At 38.7% G+C, this 27,996-nt stretch overlaps 1 protein-coding gene across 3 annotated transcripts; it reads right to left on the reverse strand.

Moving 5' to 3' along the window:
* Positions 1 to 25: 25 nt before the first annotated feature.
* Positions 26 to 27,968, reverse strand: NAP1L4 (nucleosome assembly protein 1 like 4). Of its 3 annotated transcripts, XM_084207919.1 has the most exons (16): positions 27,860 to 27,968; positions 24,053 to 24,084; positions 22,976 to 23,036; positions 21,402 to 21,503; positions 20,325 to 20,466; positions 20,131 to 20,217; positions 18,498 to 18,617; positions 17,855 to 17,926; positions 14,008 to 14,147; positions 11,927 to 12,072; positions 10,089 to 10,111; positions 9,339 to 9,458; positions 9,012 to 9,041; positions 7,718 to 7,774; positions 6,562 to 6,599; positions 26 to 1,307 (listed from the first exon to the last, which is right to left on the reverse strand). In XM_084207919.1, exons 1-15 carry the CDS (start codon positions 27,955 to 27,957, stop codon positions 6,594 to 6,596), a joined length of 1,236 nt encoding a protein of 411 aa, XP_084064045.1. In that variant the 5' UTR covers positions 27,958 to 27,968; the 3' UTR covers positions 26 to 1,307; positions 6,562 to 6,593. The 3 variants fall into 3 exon arrangements, with proteins under 3 accessions (XP_084064045.1, XP_084064047.1, XP_084064046.1); XM_084207921.1 differs by lacking the exon at positions 6,562 to 6,599 and having other exon boundaries at positions 21,402 to 21,501; positions 22,975 to 23,036; positions 27,860 to 27,965; XM_084207920.1 differs by lacking the exons at positions 26 to 1,307; positions 6,562 to 6,599 and having other exon boundaries at positions 7,718 to 7,795.
* Between the last annotated feature and the right edge of the window lie 28 nt (positions 27,969 to 27,996).

The raw sequence follows: 27,996 nt of genomic DNA on the forward strand, positions 1-27,996 counted from the left end.
TTAGGGACCAGACAGGCACCACCAATCATGTTTCACAACTTTAATAGAATATTCTATCTATTCTGTACAAATTGAAAACACCGTATTAAGTTACAAATGTGTAAGGTAAGGCTGGAGCACTCTACATGCCTGGTCACAGTGTTGATACAGCTGCTATTCAACTGCTGCCAGAGGTTGGTAATGGATGCTGAAACTAGAAACGTGTACTGTAAGTGCCACACAACAACAAAACGTAGTTTTGCAGACTTCAGAACTTGAAATAAAACAAACTATGGAATGGAATAATTTCAGTGTTGCAAGTAAGACACCCAAACTTCAGATTTATTGAACTGACTCATTTTGATAGATTTCCGTGTTCATAGTGATAGGTCCTTCATGCTGGACACTAAGCAATAAGACTACTGGAAATTGTCTGGTTCTTTGGCTGCAACCCACTTCCACCAACAGCAAGTTTGGCCTTTATATTTTGATCTTCATCCAGAAGAGTTGTCATTTTGATGTGAGTTTGTTTCTTTTGTCTAGACTACTACATTGAGACCACTTTGAATTACCTGTTTTACAAGTACCCATATTGTATGCAAAAGAGGAAGAAGATTTTTCAAGTATATTAAAAACTATTAAAAAGCACTAATTCTGTCAAAGTACTTACAAACATGAATAAATAAATAGTAAGATGAACAACTAAGTCTCAAATATGACACCCTCTTCAATGAAGTAAAATTACTTCAACTCAACTTGTTGTACTGAGATAATAAATATGACATTTAAAGCAGCTCAAGCACTAGTTCAATCTGTAGGTTGCAAGAAACATTAAAAAATGGGGGAGGGAACTAGCAAAAAAGTCATATTGCTCTATCTGTTTCAGCTACCATACATGTAATCCATTTACTTTAGCTTCTCAGCACATTGCTATTCCACGATTTTCAATGTCGAGCAAGAAAATGGATAATCCTCACATGGTAGTCTGGACTATTCCCCTATGCATAGGGCAAAAGGCTCTCTAAAGGCCTATTGACATACTTAGCTACAGTGTACCAACGGCTGTAGAGTGTGCTTTATTTAAACCTCATATTTCCCAAATGCATTGAAGTTGCCACTGTACATGTTAAGCAATAAAGTTAGTGAAAATCATGCATTTTAAAACAAATTAATTTTAAGCATTGTTAATAAGATTGTGCTGCAGCGATAGAATATCCTGAACTGCAGGCCAGGTATCCAACTATTTGTTACAAGTTGTTCAAATATCACTTCCAAGTGGTATTTCCTTATTACTGTTGTTTGCATTCAGCAGGTTGGCTGGACTCTTTCTGCATAAAGGGAAAAAGAGAAAATAAACAGTTAAAAATCAAATTGGCATAAAAGAAAACACTTTGACAAATACAGAGAAACTGGCTATGCAGTTCTGAATTAACTGGGTATCACTAGCATGTACAAAAATGCTACATGAAAATTCAAGCTATATCAGAAAGGTCCAACAGAGTCACCATATTTACTGGGTTTCCCCTTGCCCCCAGCTGCTTGGCACCCCATAATTTTTTATCTATTTTTGTGCTGTTAACACTGCATCCTGTAGGCCACAGTTCACACAAACAAGAAAGCAAACCACCACCTACTCCCCTCAACCACAGGCTCTATTTTGACTTCCAGCCCTATTAAACAATCTTAACAATAAACTGCCACCTCCTCCAGCTCTGAGGAGGGAGGAAGGCAGGCTGCTTATTCTGCAGCACGTCTGAGTTTTTCCTTAGGAGCCTTTCCCTTTCTGCTAAGGCGATAAAAATGTAATTAATGTGTTGATTTCTTCTAGGTTCTGCATCACCAGCAGGTAACTATTCAACAATTTAACACTGGGCAAGAAGTCCATATGTTAATCTGAATATGTAAAAGTAGAAACACTTTCATTAGGTAGCTAAACAACTTCCCCTTTGGCAAAAGGAAATGTATTTGGGAATGAGAACAAGTACTCAAACAGCTAAGAACTTCAGGTTTACACCGCACTTCTTGCTTTTTTTCCATTGTTAAATAACATTCTTAGAAAGCAGGAGAATTTATTCAGTGAATTTCCACTTTGCTTCTCCCTTTACCATTCTTAATATAGTTTATTATACACAAATAGCAGTCACAGAAACCTGCTGCAGTCTAGTGAAGAAAAATACAGGTATAAAACACAACACCCTGAACGTCACTGATGCAAAGTACAATGTTTCTTAGTTACTATCCTAAAGAAGAGGTTTTTATGTTATACAATATGTACCAATGCCAAGCTCAGTATACATCAAGTAACCAAGAGCTAAGACAACTGAAACATTTTGCCTCTAGCGAGGAAGAATGGGTGCAACTAATTTAAACTTCCTTATCATGAAGTTTTGCCCCAATAACCTGCACTAAAACCAGGCTGTTTCTCTGTTCCTCACCAAAACTGCTTTACAGTCACAGTGGTCACTACCATTCCCACTGCAATTCAGCATTACAGCGAAATGAACAGATGTGCCAGAAACCTTTCAGACTTCTTCCTCGTGGTATTACTCACCCAGCACACCTGGCTAACTTTAGCTTTGTTCTCTCTCATCTGCCTGAAGTTCCAAGTAACACCAATGTGAATTACATTGCACTGACTGGGGACTAAATACAGGAAAAGGGGTATGTTTACACAAAACAAAATTAGAATTCTTGCTCTTAAAATTTATCTGCCACTGGAAGTACATTGCATACTATTCCTTTTTATTGAGGGGAAGGCAAAACACAGCAGCATTTTAATCTAAAGTTTCCTAAAGGCCGTATTCTCCTTTAAACTGTTTGGAATTTGAACATGGCCAGAGTAGTGTGCAGGCAGCATCACTTCCTCTCCTCTTTGCCTTCTGGATAAGAGCCATGATAAAATAACAAATCTGCTATTTAAAAATGTACTTTCTAAAATCATTCCACCTCCCTCCTTCCCTCCTAGTCACCTGTTATATTTAGATCAAGACACACCTGGGTTGACCACTGCAACCATTTCTGCCAAATATTAATGATCAACCAAAACACTTGTTGTATTTTCTAATAAACTCCATTATCCTTATTTCTGTAAACACTTAAATCATATTTACTACATGTAACTGTTTATCCTGTAAAAACTGAGTCACAGAGATCACAAAGTTCTTTTCTAAGAACCTTTCAGTGTTGATTACTGCTCTCAGACAAAAAAAAAATAGTTTGAGGGGTTCCTGGATCTGAGTCAGTTGTTGAAGGATTTTGAGACAAATACTGCTATTTTTAGGTTACACTTGAGGATGTATCTGTGTTGGCCCTATATACAGAATGTTTAAGGAGGCCCTAAGTATCAAGGCAGTATTTCAGATCCAGACTCCAACATAATCCATGTTTTCCCACCACTTTAACCCACAGCACTGCCCTTGCTGAGGAAGCCAGCATGTGAGCTCCACACTGCTGTCAGCTTCGCTCAGCCTCATGCAAAGCATCTCACAGCCCGATCCCAGAGGACACCAGCACAAAGAGACCACAATTCCCTTCCAGTTACAGCTGCTCCAGCAGGCACATGCACAATGAAACTCATCTCTGGCCTTTGCTGGTCCTGTAAGATCAGGGTCCAGACTCCCAAGCTGTGAGTGGGATGGAGAGTTGACATCCACACTCCCTCAGGCTGGGCTTTAAAGCCCGAGCCTGCTCTTCCTGCAGAGCCCAGACTTGATGACACTGGGTCAGCCAACCACTACCACCGATCTGCCTTAGCCCCTGTGCTGTTTATCACCCCATCCTGGCAAGGTTTCCATTCATGCTCTATTTCCCTAAATTAACTTCCCATGATATCTTAGAAAGGTAGTGAAGTGCAGTGGCCAGGCAATAAACACCAGAGAGACCTGAACTGGCAAAGATAAGGAGGAATTGCATCTTATTTAAAAATAAATTTAGCAGTAAACACACATACTCAAGATCACTACCAGGGCTACAGAGACAAGAATTGTTCTGATTGTAAACAAATTATTTACAGTAACCATAAGCAGACTTAAGCTTGTCTTAAAATTGGTAGGATTTAAATTTTTTTAAGATATAAAAAGTATTTCATATTCACTTATTCTGTGCAAGGAGATTAGACTGCTCTGGGCCTTGAATTTCAGTTTGAGATATCATTCCAAGGGACATGAGCAAGCTGAGTGAGACTCCCACCTATTTTTTCTCTTTTGCTAACAAAGATCAATATATAGATTTTTGTTACTCCCACTCACTTATTGCATCACTTTCTCAGAATTAAAAATTGCACCTAAAATATGCAGGAACATAGAGCTAAAACAGAGAAGAAAGCAGGTCTGAGTTAATACTGCTTTCTTGACTTTCCTACACAAACCCCACTCTGTCTGCCCATCCAGTTAAACTGGTGCCCTGGAGGCTGGAAACATAAGCCCAAAATTTCCATGCCTTTTATTTTACCAATTTTGTTTTTTCAAAAGACATCCTAAAGGAAACGCTGAATTTCTGTTAGTCTTCAGTGTTTAAACACACTAGGCAAAATACATTCCTAGGTGAGTCAAAGAGCAATCAAGTCTTTATCTCTTTACTTTTCCAATTCACTTTTTGGGAAGCTTCCCATCTGGTAAGGTGGCCATTCAGGAAGAGGCAGATCAACAAGATCTCATCTGACTCCCCATGAACTCTGCTGCCAACAGCAGTATTAAGGCAGGCAGCAGGCACTAAATATGATGTCCTTTCCAGTAGAGAAGGTAGAAAGCCTTTCTGAAATATCTTCAATGGAAAAGTCCAATTATGGGACCTAAAACTGAATTTTATCTTTATTTCCCATTCTCTGTTACTGGAGGAGAAAAAGTAAGGATCTCAGAATGTAAACCCAGAGCTAGCTGGAGTTAAGTAAGCAACCCTAACTCAAACTGCCTGCCTCCACAACAGATTCTGGAAATGAATTTGCTGCTGACAGGTCCTGCCACTGTAACCCAGAAGACAAAGGATCTTGAAGTCCATGCAGTCTCTCACACACAGAGCAGCTCTTTTGCTCATGATTCAAACCAGCACTCTGCATTACCCTGTCAGCTACTTCTCAATTCAAGCACAGCCTCAGCAAGGTGAAATAAAGGCAGCTAAAGGAATGGGACATGCAAACACACAGAAAAACGCACTAGACAAAACCAGCTACATTATCCAGTTTCATAGCATCTTCTAAAGCTACTTCAATCATCTGACTGCTCAGTCTTCCAAAGCCACAGCTTATACATGGCACAAGTGCTTTGTGTAAGAAAAGATAATGATCTGGTTGTATCTGAACAACTCAAATGTACTTAAAACTCACATGAAGGAAGGAGGAAAAGTTTACAAAGCAGAAAGTGTTGACATGCAGCGAATGTACTACAACAATAAAGGAGGCAGTAATATGGAAATGACTGAAAAGGAGAAACTGGATTTGAAAGGAAAACAGACCAATTATTTTTGTGTACATGGAAAAGAAAACTATTCTAGATAAGAAAAGCAGGGAGTGGGAACTGGAGGCAAAGAAAGGCAAGGAACACGGAAAAAGAGGACCAGAAAATGGACAAATAGGAGAAAGAATGGAACACAGGACAGGACTGGGGTATCATTGTCAAAAAACAAAATAAAATAATTCAAATTGACTTGAAAAATTGGAGCCAATGGCTAACAATTTTAACTGTAGGGAGGGAAAACACATCTGTGTAACAGACTGCAGCAGGACAACAGACAAGCCACTGTGACAGATGTTTGTTCTACTGCTGCAGGTGAACCACCAGTGCACATAGGCTGAGGCACCAAAAACCAATACAGAAGCACAGCTCCATTTTGAGTTTAACAAAGGAAAGGAAGGGCATTATCTATGCAGAGAGAGTGAGCTGGAAGGATTACAGCTTCTTCTAAATAATTAAAATAAAAAGACACAAGCCTAAAATACAGGGGGAGAAGAAGTATGGAGGCTGTTGTAAGCATTGTTCTCTGTGAGGAACAGGATGAAAGGTGAAAGATGACAGTATACAACAGAAGGAAATTTTTCTTTCTTCTTTTAAATAAAGAGACAGATGAGCAGAAGAACAGTACTTGAGCAGAATCATGAGAGATCAAGAAAAGGTTTCTAAGAGTGACTGCCTGCCTTTGTCAGGCAGCATAAACAAGATGCTGGAAAAGGCATACTGAGAGTAAGCTGAAGACTTAGAAGAGTTTAGGAAGAGCAGAGAAGATATTTAAGAAATAAAATGAGGAAAAATAGTATAACAGGTCTCAGTATCTTTTACCATGTGTATATGAAATACAGTTTGATTGCTACAAAGGCAAAGCAGGAAGTGTGCCAAGAAGGCAGAGAGTCATTCTGAAAAATCTATTTTAATTATATGATTTAAAGGCACTCATCCCTACATCCATTTCTTTCTATTTTTTACTAATAAAATCTAAACTCTGAAGTCACCATTCCCCCATTTCTTTTCCCCATACAAGGAAAAAAAAAAACCAAAAAACAAAAACAAAACAGAAACCCCTAGAAAACAAACCACATTACATGACTACAAATGGGATTCTTGGAAGTTAGGTATGAATGGAATTCCACCTTACCTAGAAATGTATGAATGAATAACAGACTTATATTACACCTAAATGGGAAAAAATTGAAAGGAACTGTCAGCATGGATGAAAAGTGAAATGTACAAAATAATACAGGAGGCAACAACCATAACCTTTCAAGATAACGTCAGCGTTTTTTCCCCTACAGAATACCAAATCCTCTAGAAGGATACTTCACACTAACATATGTTGATGTAGAACTCCCATTGTTTCTCAGCTGTCCAACTTTTTCCCTTTACAGGTACACCACTGCATCTGAATCCTACAGAGCAGTCAGAATATTGACTTTTGCCAATCTAACCCTGTTTGATTGATCTTTGTACAAGACAGACTTTCTTTATACATAATTTCTCAATAAAGAAAAACAAACTTGACTCTTGATAGTGACAAAAACTATTTACTAATGGTATGATGATGTATGAAACTATACCAGAAGAGTGACATGTCAAGCTGCTGTTAAGACTTTCATCCAAAGATCAAGCAGTTTTGCATGCCTTTCACTTTTTCACCTGTCTTTATAAAAAATTGAAAGCTTATATGATGTTTTAAGAACTACACGAACAAAAGTCTGTCATCACTGTCCCAGCTTTGCTAAATATAAGCATTTACCATAACTGAAGAACTGAAAAATACCTATCAGAAGGAAAACTAACCCTCAAGGCTGAATTTTAAGCCAGGTATCAAAGTTTAAAATTCAAAGTTGAGGATTGACTTTTTTTGATTTCTAACCGAGTACAAACATGTAGAGTCTAACCTGCAGCCATCAGGACAACGATAAAGAACCATTTTAAGGAAAACAACATAAACAAACAAGCTAGTTTAGATTTGTCAGACTAATTCTAGCTTGAAGTCCAGCCAAAGAACATCTAAATATGACCTTTCTGAAGGAAAACTATATCAGCATTACACGAGATGCCATTAAGAAGCAAAGGCACACAAATTGGAAATGATCTTAGTGCATATTGGAAGCAAAAACCTGCATTTTCTCAACTGATGGAAATATTAACGTTTCTTTGAAGATAATAAAAACATTTCAGTCAGAAGCTAGGGTGTTTTTTTGATTGATCTTTTCACAAACTATCATACCCTTAACTACACTGCTCATGATTATAGCCTGTGTTATGACTAAGCCTACAAAAGTCCTTACCTTAGGATCAGTCTCTGCATCTTCCTCCTCTTCTCCCTCCTCTTCCCCCTCCAACTCCTATGACAAAATAGAGATAAACTAACAGAAATTAAAATAGGTTAAAAGTGCAACTTTTTGTAATGGACAAAAAGCAAACTAGCAAATTATCACTGTATTCCAGAGTGTTTCAGATGTCAGCACTGGGCTGATTTAAAAGAATTCAGCATCCTAAGAGTCTTAAATACAAAATCTTTAAAACATGATATAAAGGTCTTAGTATGGCTTAAGGCAACCTTTCTATGTACACTGCTGCTGCAGTCCCACAGCAATTTTTAAACTTCTACCTAACAAATTATTTGGAATTTTAGTTCTTTTAATAGGTCATATATGCCTGATTTTGTTGTTTATTTCAGTCTCCCTCCAAAGAGCCACTTTATTTAGATTACTGTGGACAGGCTATGCATTCCTGTGCAGGATTTCTGCACTCAGTTTTACACACAACTACATCCAAATGATAACATCTGGCACTGGAAACCAATTAAAAATACACATACATGCTTCTAGCAATACCCAGCTTAAAAAAATAAAAATATGAAAATGTTTAGTCACCAAACAGCCTAAGCACAGAGAAGAAAAAAAGACTGCATGCTGAAGGCTGCCAGCTCACATTAGATCAGCTTGATAACCACTGATGTACTCTGCTATGCTGAAGCTGACAACAATCAGGGATGTACCTTTGACAAATCAGTAAGAACAGCACAGCAAAAGCAGTAAAGCAAAAAATGTAAAGGATATTAGTTCATCTAAGTGTGGTAACACTTAGTGGTTTTGTGCAAAGCCTTTCATAGTGTGTTTGTGTTCATACAACATTATTGCAAATAGACCAGAGCCAGCCTAAATTATTTATGCTGAGCAGTTGCACACTTCCCCTTTTTCACTTTGCATTTGGTAAGACCCAGTCTTCAAGCTTATGACAACTAAAAGCTGGCAGCTGAAATTCCACTACCACCTAAGGAAAAGATATTTACCATGCAGCACTCTAGGAAAAAAAAGCTTGTCTTTAATTTTTAACTCATGTCAGAAAACAGCTTTCAAAATACTGATAAATAAATGCATATATGCTCTTGCAGAAAGTACTTTTATGAAAAGGAAAAACCAGGCAGTTTTGCAAGTCATGAATGCTGAACTCTTTTAGAAAAAAGTACCATGAACAATAACATTTATGAACAACTGTCTTCTGCTCCACATAGAATTATTCCTGGCACTGGAATGGAATAGGTAATCAGTAATCTATAAAAAATAGTGTGCATCTCACCTCCTCTTCACCTTCTTCATCTTCTTCAAACTGAAAAACAAACCCAAGGTTTTATTAGCTCTGCTAGTATTTGCATAAAAACTTCTGCAGTAATAGGTGTAGCATATTCAAACACTGTAACTGAAACGAAGCCCCTTCCAGAAGCTGATTAATAACTTATAGCAAGCAATGACCCTTTCCTATCCCCAAGCAGCAAAAATCTCTTCAGGGTTGTTTTTTTTTTTTTGTTATTCTCATGTAATTAATACTTCACCCTAGTCTAATCAGCAAAGGAGAAGTATGTTTCTATGTGCTGACTAAAAAACAAAATGCTAATTGTATACTTACATTATCATCATCTTCTATAGCTTCTCCAGTGAAATACAGCACAGCACGAGGGACTATCCTTTCACGGAAGAAATGGCCAATTTCAAAATCTGCTGCTAAAGTGAATTCTGAGTCTTCATCCTGTAAGACAAATCAATTTGAGTTTTCTACTGAAAATGTGATGTGATACACAGAAGCAGATGAAAATATTTCAAAGTAACAGGTTTGGGAAAACATCAAAGTGTTATCACCAAGCTTCAGGTCACAGGTACTTTCAGTATATTTTGTAACAATAAAAGCTAAATCTAGATTTGCAGAATTGAGATTTTCTGTACAAGCTTCCTACTTTTTACACAGAGGTTAGTGTCCTGCCAAGGCACCTTTCATTAAAAAGCTCATACAGACTTGGCTGGCTCTGGCATCTGACATTGCAGAACTGTTCAGAATGCTCCAGACTGATTTTTCAAGTCAGGTACCAGCCACACAGTACTGCTGAGTGGGCAGGGAAAATAATGACCTTCCCAACAGTGACACTGGAGATGTCTTGGATCAGCAAGTTGTGTAAGAGGGAACGGACTGTCAATGGATTACTTGGAGAAGTTGACAGTATCTTTCACTTTATCAATGTGAAGCCCAGCTTTGTCAAAAGCAAAAATAGCAATAAAAATGCACAGTACTTAATAAATAAAAGAACCCTATAGTCACTACATAGTGACTTGGCAAAAAGGATGGGATGCGGCAAAGAGCAATTGTGCTGTTTCAAGAACTTACCAGTGACTCTCCATCACCAGATACTGCAAAAAGAAAAGACAACAAATTTAAGAAATGCCTGTATAGTCTCACCCACCTCAAAATTCAAGATGACAAAACACAGTATAAAGACCTTCTCATACTTGTAAACACTGAGGTTATAAAGGCTTCACAAGGTAGCTATTAAAACTATGACAATTCAGATTACCATTAAGTTAAACCTACAGAAATCGTAAGAATTTCACGTGTTGTAGTTAAAGCATCAAAGATGCCATTTAGATGTCAAAGATTTTTGCACAGGAAATAGTCTTTCTACAAGGATGGGTTCGGAGGACATGTGGATCAACATAACTGGTTTCTCTATTAATGAATTACAGTAACTTCATTTGGCTGGAGCACTACAAATCACCTCCTCTCCCCCAAAACAACTGGAACTAAATAGATGAACATTTTGACATGAATCTGTAAAGCACTGTTGAGAAGAGGCCCAGTACTGTAACCAGCATAGAACAGGGTGGGTGTTTTGTTTATTTAAAGAAAAAAAAAACAACCAACTAACCAAGAACCAAAAAAAAAAAATCAATGAAAAAACCCCAACACAAATCAAAATGTATTTCCCTTCCCTACACTACCATGTAAAAGTGATGATTTGGCTCAGTTCTCAAGCTGAAAATGCAAGTATCCACTGCCAGCAGATGTCAGTGTCTTATCTTATACTGCTAATTCCAAAGTGTACCCTTGAGTATTTAAAAGGACAACAAAACACCAGTAGGAGACGAATCTCCACGCTTTCCTCAAAGCGGCAACAAAAATTAAAGGACATTTCTGTATCAAATCCAACATATCCCATGTTTCTTAACCCACATACATGGGCATTTGCAGTAGTAATTAGGAGGGACAGGTAGTTCATAATAGCCCACAACAGCATCAAGAACCATTATGTTCAGTACACCTCTGGAATCACAGAACAGTTTGGGCTGGAAGGGACCCTGAAGGTAAGTTTCAACCCCACCACCCTGGGAAGGAGCACCTTTCACAAGACCAGGCTGGTGAAAACCCCATCCAGTCTGGGCTTGAACACTTCCAAAAATGCCCAGAGAAGTTATGGATGCCCCAAACTGTTCAGTGTCTCACCACTTACACAGTTAAGAATTTCTTCCTAATATCTAACCTAAACCTGCCCTCTTTTGGCCTAAAGCCATTCCACTTGCCCTGTCACTACATGCCCTTCCAAAAAGTCCCTCACCACCTTTCTTGTAGGACCCCTTTAGTCCACAAAATAAACTACTTCCCTCATCTATGTTTGCAGAAGAGGACAATGAAAGATGGACCAATAGAAAAATAATGGTTTTGGAATCCATCTGCATTGTTTAAAATGTGAGTACACATCTAACATTAGACTAGGAAAATGGGAAAATTATGTACAGAGTATCAGGGATCACTAATTAATCCCAGAAGAAACAACACAAAGTTCTGTCACTTTGTGTTGTTTCAATGAGGTTTCAATGAGACTGCTGTGCTGTAACTTGACCAATAATGAAACAGAGTTCTTCTGCATGTTAGAAACAAACTGATGCACAGAGCCATCCTGTGGTAAAACACGTCAACTTCTTTGAGAGAGTATAGGAGAGACTCTTTCCATACTATGATTCCTGTTTACACTGCACACCCATTAGTCAAATTCTACAGAATAACAACAGAACAAAATCATCTGTTTGGATGGGCAAGAGTTTGCAATCTTCCTCTAGTAAGAACTTTACAATACAGCAGCATAAACAGTTTGAATGTTTAAGTCACATAAATACAAATATATAAAAGCATATTTTAAGGATCCTAAATTCTTAAACTTCCAAACTTACCCTTTATTGGGCTGAAGAAGTTAAAAAATGAATCATTAGGTACTTGTTTAGTAATTGTCCGAACTGTGCCTCGGCCCTTGTGTTTCTGTTTCTTCTTGATTGTTTTAACGGTAACATTTTTTCCTTTCTTCCAGTCAATAGTACACCTAGAGACAGCAGGTGATAAACAGCATTTTAACACAAGGCACCAGGGAAAAGAAGGAACTGAGCAGCAACATCAAGGCCAAGATGGCTTATCACTCTCTAGATAAAGCTGCTTGACAAGAGATGAAGTGGATCATAGTTCTAGAGATTATGTGTATTTTGGACAGGTCAAATATTTTCCTAAATGAAAATGCTATACAAGTTTGTCTTGGCAGAGCAATCACTGCCGTCACTCCACCTGTAATTCAATACCTCTGGCCCAACAACTGGAGTCCTGTAACCAAGGACATGATTAAGCTATTCCAGAAAAAAAATCTCACCAGTCGGACTGTTAGAAAACAATACATTGTATCTTTTAACTACAGGTCAAGGCAGTGTCCATTTACCCTAAAAATGCATGTCCAAAGAAGGGCCAAGGAGAGGGGTGTTTGAGCTGTCCAAAGAGCAGTGCTCAGACTGACCTGGCAGCCAAGCACATCAAGCTGAGAAGAGACTATTTTCAGTTCCACTCTGCTGCTGTACAAACTGACACTCAACGAAAAGTCTCTTTCCATTCAAACAAGTTTTACCCAAAGCTGCACATGTCAAATAGTGAGGGGCAAACACAGCTAATACTCTTATAATGGAAATAATGGTGTCACAATAACCCTAAATGCCTCAAAAATACCGTGCCCTATAGACAGATGGCCAAAGTCACCAGTTTTATACTTAACCTGTACAAAAAGGCACAGACACGCTTTCCTCCTCTACTTCTACCATATTTAACACCTTCATCAGGATACATCAACTGAAATCAAAGTTTTGACAAATGAGCAATCCAGGAAAGTATTCCTTTATAATACTAAACAGAAAATATTTTGCTGTAATGAACCAAAGTTTTTCTTCAAAAAGGAGTAGTCTGTTACTTAGGCACAACTTTCACTAAACATCCAAGAAGACATTTTGCCTTGCTGCGGGTGAACGCTGGATTCAACAACATGTAGAACTAAAAGTCAAGAGGTTTTGAGGTTGTCAGCATGCCTTTGCAAAACCAAGTATTTGGAATACCTTAAATGTGAATTAAAAAACCCTAAAAACCAAACCACCAAAACACAACCTTGAAGCGGTAAAAAAAACCCCCTAAAAACAAAAAAAACCTCCTAAAAAACAAATAACCACCAACAGAAAAGAATACTTGGATGCTAAGAAAAATAGGGTACAAAAGCCATTTTTCATTTGTGTCACCTCTGCTCTGGCACTGGAATTTGGTTATAGAGTAGAGATCATGGATAGGAACAGTAAGGGTTAGCTTGGATGGAACGATTCTTTTACCCTAAAAAAACTCTGTGGTGTTCAACTCAACAGGCTTCCAGAACAGACATGAGAATTCGCCATCCACAGCTGTTTTCTGAACGTGTGTTGCAAACACAATAAAAATAAAATTTAAAAAAATTGCTGCACTAGCCACAGCAGCCAAGATCAAACTGCATAACCTTTATGTTCTAGCCTCAAAACAAGCTGAAAGAACACATGATAAACATGACCCATTCCTGCCTGATAATAATAAACCAATTCCTGCTGGAATAAAAATTGCTGATGAGATGACAAGAATCCAAGAGAGTCCAAGGCTATTATCAGATTGAGGAGGGGGGTAGTCTGTGAGAAGAACTAAAAATAATTTACCCAGTTATCTGGAAATAAAAGGTTTGTTACCTCAATTAGAGAACTATTAAATGCAAATGGTGTCCAATTTAAAATGTACACAATGTTAAAATATATCTCCATCTCTGCATCTGTTACTTCTGCATGCTGAGACTAACATCATCATCCCTACAAACATTCCCAGCTTTGAAGTCAGTAACAATTTTATCTTTACTAATCATTATCACAATAAGCAAAAAAAAAAAAACCAAACCACTTGTACTTCAGAAGCTTTTTTGAATTTCAGTTTTCCTTACCCCTCACAATCAACTATTTCAGGTCCTTCAAACGAAAAGGGATCTGTCTTGTCTGGCTCCGACTTCATCTTGTATGTTTTTGTCAGGACTGAATTAGAAAAGTAGTCATTGGGCCCAAAGTGGAACTCTAATGAGAAAGACTGGAAGAAATTTTATGTTACCACTAACTTTCATCTATGAAATAGTGCATCAGCATAATTATCATGAATCAAACTCTGAAAATAGGAAAAAATATGTAATTTGATGTCAAACACATTTGAAACTACAGCAGAAGCAGGAGATAATGAATGTCAATGAATTTCAAATGTGCAAGAAGCTACAGCAACCTTGGCTTAGATTCAAATTATAAACAAATAATTAGTAATTTCATTCACCTTCACATATAGAACTGCTGTCTTGAAAGCAACCTTAGGAGTATTTTGAGAAAAGTCTTGACTTCATTTCCTATAAAGCCTCTCATCATCCTTGCACTAGGCATGAAGTTGTTATTCTGAAGTCATTTTAACATTATAACAACACCCTGTGGTTCTACTGCTCCCCCAAGTCTGATCAATATCATGATCTTAAGAGAGTGAATCAGACTTTATTTCCAATTAAAGCACAATTTAGATTGCAAGAGTCTATTTAAATAGCATAGTCCCCCAGGAACCAGAGGGTTATTTTCCATTTGCTAATAGAAAATCCTGCAAAGGAACACTGATTTCATAAACTGAGTCCTACAACCAACATGTCTCAACAGCTTACAGCCTGAAGCAGGTGTTTCTAGTTATGTCTGAACCTCCTCTGGCACCCAAAAACTGTTTGCAGAGATTCCGTTTCTTACATGGAGAACAAAAGGCTCCAGTTACAGAAAACCACAGCATCCATGATGCATCAATTTTCAGTTAAGGTTTCTAAACTGTCTGCACAATGCTCACTTCGCACTCAGGATCAACTATGCACGTTTTAAAGTACACTAAAACTTAAGCTGTCTTGGAAAAAGGAAACAATAAAGAATAAAGGTTTTTGGCAGTATTGATTTAGTGACTCGAAGGGGGAAGAAATCTGCAGGTCAGTTCAGCACAACAAAAGGACTGAAAACCAAAGCTTCCAACACCACTGCCCAGCCACAGCATGTGTAACAGTTACCTTAAATATCTGATTTACTCTCCCAGTAATATGCATTATAAATCAGCCCTAATCTGCATACAAAACAGATTACATAACTGCCAAAAGACTGGCCCTGAATATACTTCCCCAGGCATTCTTCAGACTCAGGCCAGAAAACTGCCTGTTATCACCAAGTCTGCCTTGCCATGCTTTTTCTTGAGGCTGTCATGCATTGACAAGATAAATAACTTGGGACAACAGCCTGCTCATCACAGATATTTATCCCTCACTCATCTCCCAAAGGCCCCTAATCTTCCTAAGACCCCATGAATCTCCTCACATGACTCATACCTGCTAAGAGAGTGGTCATGGAGGGATGGAGACCAATGGCAACAGCAGCCTTCCCAACCACCCCCCCACCCCCCCCCCCCTCCCCCATGCTCCCTGTTTAAGGACAGGAAGCCACTGGGACCCAGCAGTACACTAGCAGTATACTGGAATATCTGTGTTGATTTCACAGTGGCTATTTCAGCTTTACTTCCCTTTAAAGCAATTTGAGACAGCTGCATGGTTTGGAGGCTGTTTTCAGCTAAGGCTAATCTCTCTCTGACAAACATGCTCAGGGGAAGAGTTACAAACTTAGCTTATCCACTACCAGTGACGAACACTCATACCCAAATAATCCCATAAACCATCACTGGGGCTATAAATAATCAACCAGTGGCACTACTTAGCATGCAGCATCCCAAGGGCTAGCAAGACAAAAATATCTGCACACGCTGCATTTCAGCATCTCACTGTACACCTGCTAATTAGGAGACAAGCTGCAAGATCCACATAATATTTGAAGTGTTGTAATAACCTTTCCAATACTCTTTATGTGGACATCTCTGGGATTTTTTTATCAAATATGTGCTCATGAAGTGCAAAAAAAAGAAACTGCCTTATAGAGAGCTACTTAAGTTATACCTAGATGCATCATCCAGGTCTGAATATGCTAGCTAAGGATCCTGATCTCCAAATAAATATGTAAATAGAAATTATAATTATAAAATACATTATGAGTTTACCCATGTGGTTATAAATAAGTAAAAGTAAATAGGAATGGAGTCACTTATGCAGATAAAAGTTTCTATGAGCAGGCCATAACAAACAGGACTTTGAAGCACTTTAATTGCAGTCAAGTAAATCCACTTTTGGAGTGCCATAACTATGATTAATTGTTTTGGATCAACAGCAAATCAGAAAATTCCTAATTATCATGTATTTCTTCAGTAACAAAACCTAATCCCCAACAGATCTATCTATGACACACTGGTAATGTGAAGTTCATACAGTACCAAACTACCACTGCTGCACCAATTTTCAACAAAGAACTGCAGATTTTGTTGAAAGAGAGTCACACACAGCTGCAGAGGAGGTTTCACTCAAGCAGTTAGGAACACATCCTTTGTCTCCAAGTACAGAAGGGACATGGAGTTTGTCAGCCTTCCATTATTGGATTTAATGTAGCACTGGAATGGAACCTATTTGCAGAAAAATGCTGTCAAAAGGTTACGAACAGTGCAAGACCAGATAAATCCAGTGTGTAAAGAGCTCTCCAGCTTAAAGTACTATAAAACAAAGCTGAATGAGAACACAAATATTATGTAGGCAAAAAAAACCCTACTCCAATCTCATCCAAATGCCACTGAATAGATATGCTTCAAGACACAACAGGCAATTTCTTAGAATACCTTACTTTGTCCTTAGACAACTAATTTTCTTCCTAAGCCCTGCAATCTTTAGAAACTTAATTATCAGTTTTTCTCTGCCATACTACTTTCTTGCCAATTATCAGCCTGAGTGTTTCAGTACTAGCAGAATAAAGACAATAAGGAATAAAAAAACAGAACCCAAAAGAACCCCAAAACTTGCTATTAACCATTAAAAGCTAGTCTGAGAAAGTCCTTCTATCTTTCTTATGTGAATCTTCAATGATGGCTGTCTTGCATTTATTTCAGGCATTATCAGAAGACCACTGCTCCATAAGGCAAAACAAAGAATACCAAATATAAGAAAAAAGCCAGAATGACGAAATTTAAAGAAAGTATGTGTAGGCCCAAATTCCATCTTTCACCCTTTCTCCCCTTCAAAGGGAGTTCAAGGAATAAGTATAGTCTGCATAAAATGAATAAGCAGCAGAGCAACTTCTTTTCAACAAACACAGTTTCTGTACATCAAACTTAAACAAGAAAAAATTTCCAAAATTAAAAAAACAAAGTAGTACTTTAAAGAATACTCATAAGTTATGCTTTTAAAATACTGTCTAATATACTTTATATTCTTTTCAACAGGCACAGTATCTATAATCATTGTCTTTAATTAGTATTGCCAAGTCATGTTGCTTTTGATATAATATTTGATACCCAGAATTTTACCCACAATTCATTTTCAAATCAAAAGCAGCCATGTAATTGTATTACTAAGAGCAGCTACACTTGAATTTGAGAGAGAAAAAGAAAGCAAAAACTAAGCAGATCTCAGCCACAATTTTAATCTAGAAACTACAGTAATGTTAGAGCTGTCCAGGCTAAGAATGAAAGAGCAGAGAGTGAGGAAAGCGGAAGATAAATCTGTCACAGGCAATGCATGAAAATAATAACTTAAGAAACCTCCCCCACACACAACAACAGCGAAAGAGAGCTGAATGATTTTTTTGGAATGCTTCTCACTCCATTACTACAGTCTTCATGAGAAACAAGCAGAGAAAACTCACCATAGGCTGTCCTGGTTCAGAAAACTTAACTTTAATATCCTGCAGATGTTTCAAGATAGGTTCATCATATTCCTAAGCAGAAAAAAAATAAAATTCAATTCAGCAGGCAATATTTAGAAAAACAGTCTCTCTTTAACAAAGAAGCACACCTTGTAAATAATTCAACAATTTCAGCTAAACTAAATTTCTTAATCATAGTTGCAAATTCTATATGCTAAATTCTCAGTCATTTTAGGGCTGACCTTCAGTAAACAAAGCTGCTGGGATATATTACTGAAGGTACAGTCCCTTCATTCAAGGTATTTATTACCAGTGAGATTCAGAGGCAGACACGCTCCAGGGAATTCTTCTTCAACAGCATTAAAAGCCACTAATACAAGTACAGGCATAACTACCTAAGCTATTTCATACAAATTCAACCAATCCAAGGTATTCTTATAACCTTGCAGCAATAATCCTTTATGGATTAAACTAAAAATGCTTGTCCATCATTTCAAGCATCTTCAGGGATTCCAAAGACTCAAAAGATTTGGTGTCTTACACCCAAGGATTGACTCACACTCCACAAGGACTGACTATTAACAGGAAAAGCAGCAATTTATTAAACACAGCAGAAGTTGTTCATTTCAGAGTAAAAACTTACTTGTACTAATTCACTTAGCATATCTACATTCCTAAAGATAGTAAACCAGAAGTCTGGAATTCCTTTGACATTTGTCTCTTCTGCTTTTTCATCTATTACCACTGCATTCTTCAGCTCTCCCTGGGAAAGAAATACAGAAACAGCTGAGAAATTAAATTGTGACTTCTTAGCATATTTAATAAACAGAGACAGAAGTACAAAACAATTGCCATCTCTGAAGCTGTGTATAAGGAACATTTAAAATTTATTTTGTTTAATCCTCTGCAAATGAAGTTAAGACATACAAGGTTTATTTACACAACTCAGAACATATACACAATTCAGATTTACTTTCAACTCATTTGAAATTCTTCTATATGAAGACTAAATAGAAAAAGTGTCTTCTTCACTGATTTGACACAACAGAAATAATTAAAACACTATCTTTCTAGAAACAGGAAGAAATATAAATGCATTTCTATTTTTCTATTAATCTCATTTCTGTAGTTCCATAAGCCACCTACGGTGTTTCATCTAAAAATTTAAAATTCACCTTTGTCCTCTGAAATGCTGTTTTAGCTTGCCCATTTTGCAGAATACTTGTGAAGTTGTTTTTTCTAGGTATTTTTCATTATTATGCTGTGTCTAATTGTTACTATTTTGGGAAACAGGATGCCCTCCACATAACTGATGTCAAATGTTATAAAAAAGGAAGAATGAGGAAGTAATTTCTCAATCCTCAGCAACCCTGGGAATTCAGTCTGAAAGCTGCATCTTTCCATTTACACCACTAGATAGCAGCAGATATTTAAGATGTTTCTGGCAGTTGCTTGGGTTGTGACGTGCCAAGAATACGAAGCTGCAATTTATTTCCCATCTAGACATGTTTCTGATTTTATTGTGTGGAATATGGCCTGTCAATGCTGCATTTACACAGAGCCTAAGGAATGTTTTTGCTCATGCACATGGAGCACTGTGTCATGCTACATCTCAGGAGATCAGTAAAAACAAAGAACAATTCACTTTGAATACAGAAAAAAAAACAACAAGAAGAAATCAGGCTAAGGAAAAAATGCACAGAAAACCTGACAGAATGGCAGTTTTCTAAGTAGGTCACTTTTCTGAGACAAAGCCTGAGCACACATCTCCAAAAATGATGTTGGAAAAGTAACAGGCAGCCCACAGACTACTTTACGCCTCCTAAATCTAGACAGCTCCTACTCAATGGACAAGTAGAAATCCACCGGCCAAGAAGACATTTTCTTAGCTTGATTGTTTTATAACTGTGTGAAAAATGACTTAACTGCATTTATGAAAATGCAAGCTAATGATGTCCCCCAAAATAATGGAGACAGGCAGAGAACCAACCAGTCCTTTATTATCTTAGGGTTTCATGTAGCACTGGAATGGAACCCATTAGCAGGAAGGTGCTGTTAACAGGTTACGAACAGTGCCAACAAAGGCAACTCCTCAATTCCTCCAAGTCAGAAATTTAAGAAAAGGCTAAACTAAGGGTGTAGAAGCTTTCACTGGCCATAACAGTGTCTTCATCACAAGAACACATCACTGACACTAAAATCCTTTCAAGGCAAGAACGAGAATTTAACTCTGACAATCTGATATATCCATAGTAGATGACCCAGCTTATACTCACAGCCAGTTTTTCTTCATCCTCATTTTCACTGTGCCATTCTGACTCTGCATCTGTGGGTTCAGCTTCCCCATTAATAAACTCTCTTCTCTGTGATTAAAATAAACCAAAAATGTAACTGAAGATGTAAAATTATATATAAGTAACCAGAACTGTCAGGAACAAAGAAATAAAAATTATATACATAATTTTCCTACCTTATCAAAAAGAGGTTGATAGAGTGCTGCATATTTTCTCTCTAAGTCATGTACTTCTTCATAGAATTTAGCTTCTATATGGGCACATTTCACCTGGAGCTTTTTCAAGGCATCAATTCTTCTTATCACTGCTTTTGGAAAGCTAAAAATCAAAATGATTTAAGGTTAAAAGCTAGTTGCCTCAGCATAATTTCACGTATTACTGAGAAACAGATTGCTTATAACTACATGCAATTTTTAAATAAAAGGCTTATGTCAAACATACATGTTTCTCCAAAACCTATTCCAAAAAGTTGAAAGAATCCTCTCCTACCCAAGTTGTTCTCAAAGGTGTTATCTTCTGTTCCATTCCCTGGGGCCACTACCCTCCCCGTGTAGTTCAGAGATCTGAAATTAATACCTTTGTTTACACCTAAACTTTGAGACTAGATTTGTGTTGATCCATTTATGAAAAATAAATGTGCATTCCACAGGAGAAAGCTTTGATTCATGGGTCATACTCGTAAAGCACACACTGCCCATCTGCACTTTAAATTATTAAACACTTGGACATAGTCATGTAAAAAGATCTCTTTATAGAACTTTTATATAGAGTTTTTTCCAAGAAGAGGTCTACGACCAACTATTCTCAGTCAAGAAATAAAAGCAAAACTATTTACTAAAGGCAGCATTTAAATCTACTTTAGAGTCAATATAAAACTAAGCTTCAAACTAGGGATATACAAGTCCTGAACTTTCATTACATCCAGGACAGCAATCTTATAGAAACCATCAGTCAATGCAGCACATACCGTGTCAGAACAAGGGTTACAGAAGGAAATAAAGGAGGGGAGGGAGTTATTTCTATCCAAAACAAGAAATGGCCATGGTAAATACTGAACGGGGAAAAAATCTTGTTTGCAAGTTTGCATGAGGTTAAACTTCACTCTCTTCCACAAGTAAGACACTATGATTCACTAAGAAAAATTGTTTACTTAACCTGTGATTCATTTATTCTAATTTTCTACCTTAATTACACAGTAATAGTATTCTATTATGCCTTCAGTCTTTCAGTATTTTATCATGCCCACTACTTACGTTTCAATGTAACTTGAAGGAGTAACTGATGTGTTGTCAAGACGTTCCTGAAGAGCTGCCAGGACCTGTGGATTTTGCATCACTTGGTCTGCCAGCTTTTCTATGAAGACAGAAAAGTCCTTTTAAACAAATTTGCATAGATTTATAATGCTTTTGTCATACTGTGTCTTACAGCAGTCACAGTAAAAATACTATTTTCACACCTCAAATAACACCACTGCTATTTGAGGTGTGAAAATAGTGAGTATTTTACTACTAACACAATTTCTTCAGGACCAGATTTCAGGAATATAAAGTTGGATAATGATAGAAAAAGCACTCTTCTCTTTGCAAATCTATCAGTTGCTTTTACAAGCAAGTAGTACACTGACAACATAGGCAAATTTCCTGTTTTCCCCTTATGTAAGAAAGTACAAAACAGAAGTTTCTTTCCTTCTGTATTAGCTGTACCTTAAAAGTCACATATAAATTTTCAGGAGGAAAACCACTGCATTATACCTCCAAGACATCTGTTATCCAGTTAGTGTGACTCCTGAAAAAGCCCTTCCAACTCTGTGTACTGTACAATAACCAACATAGCACTGTGACCTTGACAACTACTTAGTTGTTACCTCAAGAAGATTTTATAATCTGTAAGATTCCTCAACTATCCAATGCTTCCCAGAAGACAACTTCTACAGGAGATAAGATCTAAAATTCTTCTGGTTAGGTGTTAAAAACCCTTACTAATAACCATACACCGCGTCATGGTGTGAAGACTTTTGCTTTTCACATCTTTCCATTCTTTCTCAGTGCTCTTTTCCCCAGACATTAAAAAGCCAATAAACTGCACAGCAAACATTAACATGGTGAAGCTTTTATACACTTGCATTTGTGTGTTGCTTTGTTTTTCTTATTTGTTTGGAACTTTGTTGTTTTTTCTCAAGCAACTTCTTGACTTTAAAAATTATTCAATGGTGTCTACCAGTTCTCACGTGATTTTCAATTGCCAGTCACAAAGGACTTCTTGAAAAAAAAAAAATTAGGTAATGAGGAAGACCTAAAGAACATTCAGTGACCATGCATATGAAACATATTTCACTATAACTTACAAATTTGAGTATCTGGAGAAATAATGGAACTGTAGCTTTTCTGCACACAGAAACATTAATTTGAAAAACACTATTCAGCAGTTATCTGTAGACTTCCTAACGGAGAATAAAAACTTCCAAGACACATTCTGAAGATGCACTTTCTGAGAACAAGACAGTCAAGAACTAGCATACAAAGAGAACTGCCCATTTTGGTAATTATGCTGACAAAGAACTCATGTTGTTACAAGCCAGTCTTCGCAGGCCTTATTGTAAGGGTCTAGAGGGTCATTTCAGGCAATGGTAAAGCACCACAGTCACAACACATACAAAAGTAACAGCCTTCACTCTGGTTTTGGCTGCAATAAACATGGAAAACATCAGAAAATGAACAGTTAGCCTAAAAAACATTGTTTTGCTTTCAGCTGTGAACACATCTTCAGTTTTGACTGGAAAGGCTTGTTACACTTTTGTAATGTCACCTACTATTATGTATGTCATACCTTTTTTGTTACTTGCATTTTTAGCAGCCTCCAGAGAATCCGAAGCAGTATCTTCTGTTTTACTAAAAAAATTCAAAGGGTAACATATTAAAATAGCACCACATTACACAAATGTCAGCATTTAAGTACTTTGGTTTACTACAGACATGTTTTATAGAGAAGTATGCCAATAAAAGACATAAATATGTCCTCAAGCTTGTGAAAACTAAAAAGAAACCAACCAACCTCAAAACAAAACATAAGTCCAAAACAAAAACCTCTGACAGATAAATTCATCTCATTAAGTGAATGGCTGGCCATTCATGTGTATGATTCAGTCTGTGAATCATGTGGCCACTAACTCTGCACAGGAAAGTGTTTTTACTCACAGACGAAAATATGAAACACTTTTAGTGTCAGTGATGAAGAAAACCGTGAGAAAGGATACAGGTATGAAAGGAAGATGAACAAGAGATAAAAGCTCAGTTTCCAACTTCTCTAACAAGCTGTTTTGAAAAAAACATTCACTCCAATTCTAAAAGACGTGTCCCTGGCCTCCCCATCTCCCCGCTGTAAGGTCTTCAATCTCACTTCCTGTGCTGGAGAAGGAGAGGGCCCAGCATGAGTCAAGAGCCAGCCAGTATTCCCTGTGCTCCCTGCCAGTTTAGAGGTCACAAAATGCACACTGGATATTGCTGAAATTAACCCTAACACACACAACCAGAAGAGATATCACATTTGCAAAAGGCTATTATCAGGTACAGGACAGACCAGCTTATCCAGCACTGCAAGACTCAGAAGAGCAGCACATATGGATTTGCAACAGTTCCATAAAAATAACGTATGGTCAAAAAGTACTACATATACTAGGAAAAAAGGTGCCTTTTTGCATGCTTAAATTACACAGATTGGAGAAACACTAAGGCTCTTCAGTCCTTTAGAGCATTTAGAAAAATATTGCCATTTTATTCTTATCCAAGTCTGGTAATCCACTCTTCACAGGTTTAAAAAAACCAACAAAAACATCTCCTGTAGAACACCAGATATACACTTGGCTCTAACTACCTTGATTTAATTTCAGGAGAACGGCCCAACATACCTGTTATCTGCCATCTGTGTGCCTGTATCCACCTGCAAGTTGAAAAGTAGTGTTTAGAAATACTTGAACAGTAATTTGTTTACCTCAACAGAAGATGAAAATAGAACAATCATTGTTTAAAACCTCAATACAAATTAACTGCTACTAGTTTTTCTATGAAATTCATCATGCATAATCCCTCCCAGTAAACTGAACAGCTACCAGAGTACCTAACTCAAAATGAAACTTGCACAGTTCTTGAAATTTGTCAGGTAGTTTAACCCTCCTAGAACTTATTTTTTTTGTTAAATACTCCAGATACTAATGAATTTCTAACCACAGGTCTTCAGTCTGAAGGTAAGTGCCATAGTTTCCCAGATTAGCTCAGCATTCTATGAAAAAATGCCAAAGAGGAAGACATAAATGTATTATTTTCTAATTCCTTGACAGCACCATAGTAAATAATGAATTTTTAATCTCTGCCTATATAGCATAATTGAGCAAAAGTTCAAACGAATTAATTATAATAACTTCCAAATCACTTTTTTCTCTTATCACCCAAGCAGAAAAGTATGTTTCACAAGTCTGTCTAACCAGGGTTATTTTTGTGAGTAGCTGTTTCTGCTGCTCTACAATGTGCCTAAAACTGTTGCTAGATAAAAGGAACACCAAAGAGAAGAAAATTATTTAGAAAGAGAAGGGGTTTTGACAGTAGCTAGGAAGACAGAATCCCCTGTATAAAGATTTGCTCCTTATTTATCAGGAGTCAGAAAATGAAGAGGCAAGTTAAAATCTCATTATTAACAATGACTGGAACCAAGTTTAGCACAGCTACCCCAGCCCCCAATATCTAAATTAGCTCTCCTGAGAAACCAGAGGGAGCCAGATTGTCTAACTTATTCTGCTGTTCTTTCTTTTCTGGGGTGAAATAGCCCAGCCTGCACATGTATCTCAGTAACAGAGATTGGGGTTTTTTACCCCCACTTTAAAATCTGATAGCGAATTCCAGTAATCACTACCTGCCACAGAGAAGCACAGGTGGTGTTTTCCACCGCCACGCTTTCACGAAAGCAGACCTTGGTCTGTGAGCCAAATTCAGAACAAAAAGTAGCTTCAATCATTCAGAGCTGACAGGTCTGATTTCTCCAGCCCTCTGAAGGCCAAACAGGCTGATCTCAGGCCCAGCTTCCAACAGAGGGCTACCAAAGAAGAACCTGAGTGCTAATGCCAACTTGAGCGGCAGCCCAGAGATTGCACGCACTCTTCCATCTGGAAAATGCTGAATCCTGCTCTCAGCTGCAAAAGCAACACTTGCACAACCATTTCAAATAGAGTTGAAAAGCTTTGTTGGTTTTCAGCAGTACTAACAGTGTACTTCAGATTATTCCACAGGAAGTTGCTCACATCTCCCATATAAGCCTGGAAGCCCACCCTACAGGTTAAGCCCAGGAACAAAATAAAGGGGCTTCTGACAGAGTAGGTGTTCCACCAGCTCAGGCTGATTTATTCCAAATGCTTCCTCTTGCCTTACACATAACAGGAGAAAGTGGCACTGCCAGCAACCACCTGCTAGAGCAAAACAGATTTTTACAATCTCACAGCTGAAGAAATAAAGGAGCATAAATGAGCATTTCCTTCCACAGCAACAGAAGGCAGGGGAAAAAAGATACAATTAAAAAGGTAAAAGAGAGCAAACTGAGCTAATATCAGTGTTCAGCCAACAAGTTATATGATGCCAGTCACTATTAGAGGAGGCAACAGTAGGCAACTAAAAATGCAGACTGGCAGTACTTAAAAATTACCGTCCAAGACTTCTGGCTTCCAGCCTCGGCCCAGCAACTCAGCTAATGGAACACACTCTACTCCACATGAAAATTCTTCTGCTCAGCTGTTTGTGCTGTATTTCCTGCAGAGAACAACTTCTCAAGGAAAGACAAGATCCTCATGTGTATTTGGAAAACATGGGATAATTTTTGTATAGCAGCTGAATTCATCTCCATTGAAACAGACGTGAACTGGGCATGTTCTGACAAAAGCCACTCACCAAGGAACAAGCAAGAACGAAATAAAAAAAAAGGAAAAAGACACTATTCCCTGGTACAAATACATACTTCAAGTCTTGTTTCACCCCTAGAGTTGTGCCTTTGGCAACTGGAAAGTAAAAAGAAATATACAAATAAATAATCAGATGCAACGTTCTTAGAAGAGAGCTTGTGATTCCAGCTGCCTTGCACTGACTTCACTGCCACAGAGGCACCAACAAAACTGTTTGGGACAAGCTGGTGAGGGCAGTGGAGGGGAGGGAAAGGTAATTTTAGAGACAGGGCTTGGCACATACCATTTGAAAAAAAAAAGGACCAAAGCACTCATGGCCATTGTCTCCATTGCTTTCCAAGCAACTTTACAGGCAATGAAGACAGGAAAAAGCAACCAGAACCCAAGGAAATAATAAGAGAAGGAATCATTATTATTGCTGCCACCACCATTAAGAGGCCAAATTAGTGCCCCACTTCTCCTGGGCAGTTCCCTGTTTGAATGACTCACCCAGATGAAGCTTTGGGGATGGAGATCAGATCAAGCCCCTGTCCTACAAGGCAGGCTACTGCTGCAACTTGTCTGGCACAAATGTCACACACCCTCAATCCCTTAAAGCTGCAGAACTGCAAACTCGATGCACACCATGACAGGAAGAGTTCATTACAAGGACAATATCCTGAAGGATGCAAATTCAAGGAAAAACTCTACACAGTGGCAAGAAGTACTCATAAACAGAACTGTAAATGGAATAAATCTTCTCTGCCTTGCACAAACCTTCTAAACACAACTGAAGGACAAAACAGGAAACTGAAGGGCTCCCGAACTCACAGGAAGACTCCTGTGTTAAGTGTTTTCCGTAACTACAACAAACCAGAAGAGAAAGTTACAGCTTCCGTTTCAGAGGCACTGAGCTGTAACCCCGCGGGAAGCCACAAACAAACAGTCGGATACTTTCTGTAATGATAAGAAGAAGGGATCCTGAAAATTTATTTGAGGAATAAACTCATTCACCTGTTCCACAAGCCCGGAGATGAGGAATACTTAGCTCACCTCCCAAGTTTTGTAAAAGAACACTATTTTGTTTAGAGATGACCTCATAAAAATTTTCCTAGTTAATCTGGCTTCATCGGTAATTCCCACACTCGTGCCCCTACCTTTCTATTTGAAAGCCTCGTGAGCAGATGCTACAGGAAGGGAATCTGACAAATCCTACGGGCACCGGTACTGTGTGCAGTAAACAATCGCAGCATCAAAGAAAATTTCAAACAGGCCCTCAAATGGGAGACAGGGAACTCGAAATGCAAAACCGAGGCCCCAGAACCGCCGCGCTGCGGGAGCACAACACCGTGGCTGGGATCAGCGAAGGCCTTGACTCAACCCGAGCACGGCGCCGTGAGAGCGCCGGGGGCAGCGCTCACCACAAGCAGCCCTCCCGTCCTCCTCCTCCCCCGCTCCCCCGGGAGGGCGGGGACAGGGCGGGCGCGCTGCCAGGCAGCGCGGCCATACATGCGGCCGGAACCCCTGAGTTCCCCGCCGCCAGACACGGAGCAACGCGGGACCCGTTCCGTGGGCCCCAACTTCTGGAACCGCCCTTAAAATGGAACCGCGGCAGGCCGGGCGCGAACCCCTCCGCGCCGCGCGGCTGCGGTCGCCGCCGTGCTCCGCCCCTGAGCGGGCCCAGAGAGAATCCCCAGTGCCGCGCCGCGGTGGCGGCGCCCGGCTCGGCCCGTCCGCTGTCCCCGCCGGGTGCCCGGGGCGCAGGGTCCAGAGCCCGGGGCCGCCCGCCCTCACCTGCCCGCGCCCCTCACGCCGCAGAGGCCGCAGCGCCGCCGGGCTCCTCGCAGCCTTCTCGCTCGGGCAGCGCCGCCGCTAACAAAGACGCGTCCCATTGGCCGCGGCGCGGGCCCCTCCCTCAGCAAGGGCGCCGC

This window comes from Fringilla coelebs, assembly GCF_963513975.1.
Source record: "Fringilla coelebs genome assembly, chromosome: 6".
NCBI lineage: Eukaryota > Metazoa > Chordata > Aves > Passeriformes > Fringillidae > Fringilla > Fringilla coelebs.